General features: G+C 43.9%; 1 protein-coding gene across 1 annotated transcript; it reads right to left on the bottom strand.

The window, feature by feature from the left end:
- Window positions 1-4,817, bottom strand: snx15 (sorting nexin 15). The gene is made up of 7 exons (XM_079184443.1): window positions 4,628-4,817; window positions 3,928-4,084; window positions 3,177-3,292; window positions 2,705-3,020; window positions 2,426-2,599; window positions 1,947-2,144; window positions 1-498 (listed from the first exon to the last, which is right to left on the bottom strand). The coding sequence occupies exons 1-7, from the start codon at window positions 4,724-4,726 to the stop codon at window positions 359-361; spliced, it is 1,200 nt and encodes a 399-aa protein (XP_079040569.1). The 5' UTR covers window positions 4,727-4,817; the 3' UTR covers window positions 1-358.
- Window positions 4,818-5,361: the final 544 nt, after the last annotated feature.

Below are 5,361 nucleotides of genomic sequence, written 5' to 3'. Positions count from 1 at the left end.
TAAAATCATATTTATTAATCAGAACATTGTTTGTGCAAAAAGCAAACTGTATTTAACAAGAAAACATTATAAAAGGAGGGTAAGAATCAAACAAGAGAAAGAGATGAAGGATTATTTAGCCATTTACATTTACAGTTTCTTTATATTTATATTTGAGCAAATCACACAATTTTCACTACACGAAGGCAACTGAAGTAGCAGTCTGCTGTGTAGTGTGTACCTCAGGAGTGTGTGTCTATGTGTGTGTGTGTGTGTGTGTGTGTGTGTGTGTGTTGGTATGTCACAACCCTGAGCTTCTTTGTCTTTGAGCTGTCTTCATGTGTGTGAACAGTGTGTACAAAAACGTGCGTGTGTGCATCTAAGGGTCCTGTGTATGTGTGTGTGTAGGCGTGTGGGTGTGTGTGGGCGAGGAGTGCCTGTCGACCAACATCTCCGTGTGCTTTAAATACTGGGCCGTCCTCCTCATCACGGACTCCCTGCGTATCGGATCTTGGTCTCCTGGACAGACAGACAGACACACAGACAGGAAGACGAGGGGGATTATTAGCAAAGAGTATGTCAAAATCTTCCCTAAACCTGACGCTTCAAAAGCAAAAACTGGTTGTTATCTAACAATTTAAACAGCAGTGCTTGAAAAAAAAAAAAGCAATCCATCAAGGATGTGTGCACTGAAATAGTTTCCTGGCACAGTGGGATTCAAACTCATGCCCCCGAAAAAGACTTTACACCGTGATCCAGCGCTTTGGACCACTCGGCCACGCTACTTCAACACCACAATAAATTCGCTGTCATACAACTCGTGGGGGAAGGCGGGTCAATGTTTCCACCGGCCCGAAAATAGATCTGGGACACATGTGGAAGGCACAAAGTATCCATAGATTACCCATTAGAGGGCCGTCACATGTTAGCACAGTACACACATACTTATGTTAGTCTGGGAAGCTAATTTAGATCTGTGACTGACTGACTAAAGTATCAAGTACTTTCGTCCCTTTGTATTTATTTATCACGACTATCAAATATAATAATAAATTATATTATTTTTGGCTTTACTTTTTAGTTGCACTGTTTAACTGCACATAATTCATTACTTTTGTGTCTTTCAGAGATAGAATAGAATAAAATCAAAACCTGTCTCTCATATTTACACACTGCCCGTGTGCCTTTGACATAGTACTTACATACACCATGATCTGCATTTTTCAATCACAAATCAGAAGTTGGAAATGACATGTTGTGTTGGGCTTTAACATAATCAGTATAAATCCTTCAGCTTTGGATCCAGCTGCTCAGAAAGCACCCTAGAGCTGCAAAAATCCATTGGCAGCGGTGGGATTCGAACCCACGCCTCCGAGGAGACTGGAGCCTTAATCCAGCGCCTTAGACCGCTCGGCCACGCTACCCATAGAGCGCAAAGACCACTAGAGACAATCGAATGAATAAGTTATCTATTAGTGACAAACTAGATTAACAGCAAGGCAACAAACATTTCATCTTTGCAGAAGCAGGACAGTAAATACTAGAACGAAATAGCAGTGTTGATTTTACGATGAGGTCACTTGCTGCACATGCTCTGCTGTGCGGTGTCCTCCGGCCCGCGTGCGCTCATGCGTGTGTATCAGCTGTGTACATTGCCTTTGCCAGTGTGGTGGCGTGTGAGCCGCACATCAGAGTGTGTAGCGCAGAATAAATAAGGTATACAAGATGTAAGAGTTAAATGCACTATGTGATTAGCTTATTAGCACACAAAGCTGGCCTCGTGCCTCATGCAGGAATGGGCATGACAGAGTGCATTCAGGTAAAGGACCATATTGAAATGGGTGAATTGGACTGTGAAAGTGCTCCAGCGTTGTATTCATCGCTCAGTTTACCTTTTTTTCCTTTCCGTTAGCAAGTGTGTCTTGTGAAACTGAACTGAATACTTAAGCACCACCCTATCTCCTCACCCTGTACTCCAGTGATCAGGATATCTACCGCCGTCCTGTATGCACGAATGGCAGAACTAAACTCTCCCTCCTTCTCCCTCTCCATTGCAGCTGTCAGCTCAGCGGCAGCTTGGTTTAAGTAACCCACGTCCGCTCCGTCCAGACTGGTGGGCGGCAGCGAGAACAATTCTGAGTGGTCACTGGAGGAAATGGATTTATCTGCAACAGAGAAACGAAGAGCAGAAGAAGTTATTAACTAGTATAGAAATGCAGAGCAAAAACTGTGGTTTAAAAAAAAAATATCACTATCTAAAGAGTCACTGGGGGGGGTGATTTAGATTGTTTGGTTCCAGCTTCTTACGCGTACGTATTTGCTGGAAAATGATCGTCTACACTTTTCCCAATTTGAGACACATTCTAGCTAGATTAAAAAGAATTGGCAGATAAAGACAAAAATGGCTAGTTGAAGTCGAGGTATTGTGTTATGTTTATCCATTCACCTTGTTTGTAGCAGGGATCAAAGACAGCCAAGTCATTATCGGTCAGAGGAGGTGGACCTTCCTCTTTTGGGGATGGGACTTGCTCTTCTGCCCCAGAGTCAAACAGTGAATCAAATTCTTCCTGGGACTCCTGTGATTGGCGGTCTCTGGCTGGGCATTGGTAAGGAGACGGAACTGGAGGTGGAAACATGGACCAAATGGTAAAAACAAGATTAATAAGTGAAGAAAAGTACACATCATTGTTAAATGTTGGCTGTTTCTTTTTTGTCTCCTCCGTACCTCTGTCATCCAGCTCTGCATCGCTAAGCTCCTCCTCCTCCTCTTCTTCTTCTTTTTCTTCTTCTTCTTCTTCTTCTTCTCCTCGCGGAGAGCCTCCCATCTCGCTGTAAGCCTCAGCCGCCACCTCCGTTTCTCCCACGTCTAAGCCCAGGTTGGTGCCCAGGTCCTGGGGTAAGGTGGGAGCCTCCCTCCCCTCCTCCTCCTCCGCTGGTTCACAGTCCGAGTCCCTCCGCTTGGGGAGGGGGATGAGCGGGGGAGGCAGAGGCCCGGCAGAGGACAGAGGGGGGGCGTCCAGAGGCCTCGTGACTTCACCACCCTGAGAGCGGGGAGGGGGAGAGAGAGGAGAACGTGGTAGATGTAGGAAGAGAGCGAGAGAGGGAGGTGGATGGAAGAAAAGAAAAGGAATCGAGTAACGCTAGGACTCTTGGTCTGGCATTTGTTTCGTGTTTCACTTTCTGTGGGTGTGTCTCACCCTGAAGAAGTCCTTGAGCTGTGGACTGTTGTAGAGTGCTGGTATGTTGGTAGTAAACAGAAACATGGCCTCGGTAGCATTCCTCCTCTCTTCAATCACGGCCTCCTCAAACCTCCCTGAAACAGAGGCAGAACATTTAAGGATGTGGATGTGGATGCTAGGACTTTATATTTCATGGGAAACACAATGGGTGGAAGATAAACTGGTCAACCTTACAATGTTTGTTTTTGGGGGAGACTTTTAGATGCGTTTATTCAAATTGATTGTCATTTGTCAGGCTGGAGTTCACAGTGTTGTTCAGGAAATATCCCCTCAAGTGAGATATTGGCGAGGGTTTGCCATGGTGCTTTCAACCAATACAGCACAGCAGCTCAAAACTCACAATAACAGGTCACTGCCTCTTGGTATTTGACTCAACTGTGTTGCTGCCTTTGCAGTTTTGAACCGGTAACTCCCCCCTCAAAAGAATGAGGTAATAGGCCGAGGGGAAATGTCACAAGAGTCATGCCGAAACGCTAAAAACTGCCAAAGTAAGTCCTCACCAGAAATGACTGAGAGGACACTTAACAGGACAATTGCTGAGAAAAATGCAGACAGTTGAGTTGAATCATTATCTCTGACAGTGTGACAACGTGTGTAGCGTGTGATGAGTTATTTCTGATATTTAACAACCCAGTTAGTGTCAGCACTTGGCCACCATGCTGGAATTGGGAGCATCTACAATGTACCGCCATCTTCGCCCCCCCCGTACCAAACACTTGCGCGCGGGGAAAAGACGGAAACTCCTCCTGTCGTCTGAACAGGTTCCTGTGAGTGTAGGCCAGCTCCCCGTGGAGCTTCTTCAGCTCGGAGAACCTCCTCCACACCACCACCTCCTTCACGTCTTCCGGATGACGCTTGGACACAAACTACAGAGGACAGAGGACAGAGGTTGTTTTCATTAAACTACATGTTGAACATCAAGTTTCAAAAAGTCATGGGTCAGTTGTTCTGTCTCAGTATGTTTGTGTATTAATAGAAGGGAGGGTGATAAAGGCTCAGGTCTATGAAGATATGGTCTTCATGTTGATGGTCTTCACACAGTGCACGCCTGTGCAGGCCACGGGGCATTAGTGTGGTCATGCTGGGCTGAAACACATGAACTGAATCACAAGTTCGCCCCTGCTACACCGCCTCAAATAATAGGCTCGTTGTGTGTTCATCTCTCTGCCTGCAGAGCCTTTGTTTCTTCATGACTAGTAACGCTACTGATGTTACTCCCTTCATTGTGTTGTAAACGAATAACAGCACAAAGTCTGACTGAAGAGCACGACACGCGAGACAATGTTTGTGTTTTTAAGAGAAACAAAACACGAAGACAAACCACATGAACATGAGCTTAATTATGATGTATAAGTGACAACGTAAGTATGGTAACGTCAGCTAAAGAGAGATAAAGAGTGTAAACCAACCCTCGCTGTCACTTTGTACTCGGTGTGTCCCTTCTCGTGTGTGCGTGGGTCGGTAACGGTAAAGAAACGGTAGTATTCATCTTTGGGTTTTCGTGACATGTCCGTTCTCGGTGGCGAAAGAAAGAAACCAACAGCGTGTTTCCGTGGCTCAAAACACAAGTGTCAACGCCGCTGCTGCTCTGTTGTGATTCCTCGCTCCCTCCTCTCCGCTCACTTCCGGTCTGGTGACGTTGACCCAATGCGTGATGACGTTCTGTGGCGTCAGGTTCAACGTGAGTTTTTTATTTTTATTTTGGCCAATTTAAAAATATTTTCTATCTTAATTTCTTATAATCTCATTCTTATTAGTAGTAGCTGTAAAATGTTACAATATATATATATAATTAAATAGTTAAATTAAAATTAAATAGTAAATATTTTGTATTTTTTTTAACCTAATTAATGCAGTTTATTTATTTATTAATCTTTTACCTTAAATCTTCAAAGTAGCATAAGACTTCTTCTGTTTTATATTGTAAATTGCAATACAGTCTGTGTGTTTTTGCAATTCATGTGCTGTTGAAATTAGGATCATCTCTTTGCAAACAATAGCTATTATTGACATTTTAATCAGACAGTTATTTCATATAATGCACTAATATGGGTAAATCGAGACAAAGAATCAAGGCCTGACACATTGCATTTTCCATTGTTATCAACTAAGAGATGTAAGAACTGTATTTAGATATCTCTGA

The sequence above is a fragment of the Pholis gunnellus genome (assembly GCF_910591455.1).
Source record: "Pholis gunnellus genome assembly, chromosome: 23".
Classification (NCBI taxonomy): domain Eukaryota; kingdom Metazoa; phylum Chordata; class Actinopteri; order Perciformes; family Pholidae; genus Pholis; species Pholis gunnellus.
This window is presented reverse-complemented; position numbering and strand designations above follow the sequence as displayed.

Coding starts and splice junctions, on each gene's coding strand:
- snx15 (XM_079184443.1), bottom strand. CDS start 4,726: ATGTCACGAAAACCCAAAGATGAATACTACCGTTTCTTTACCGTTACC. Junction 3,021..3,176: donor AGCTCAAGGACTTCTTCAGG/GTGAGACACACC, acceptor CCCCGCTCTCAG/GGTGGTGAAGTCACGAGGCC. Junction 2,145..2,425: donor TGATCCCTGCTACAAACAAG/GTGAATGGATAA, acceptor TCTCTGTTGCAG/ATAAATCCATTTCCTCCAGT.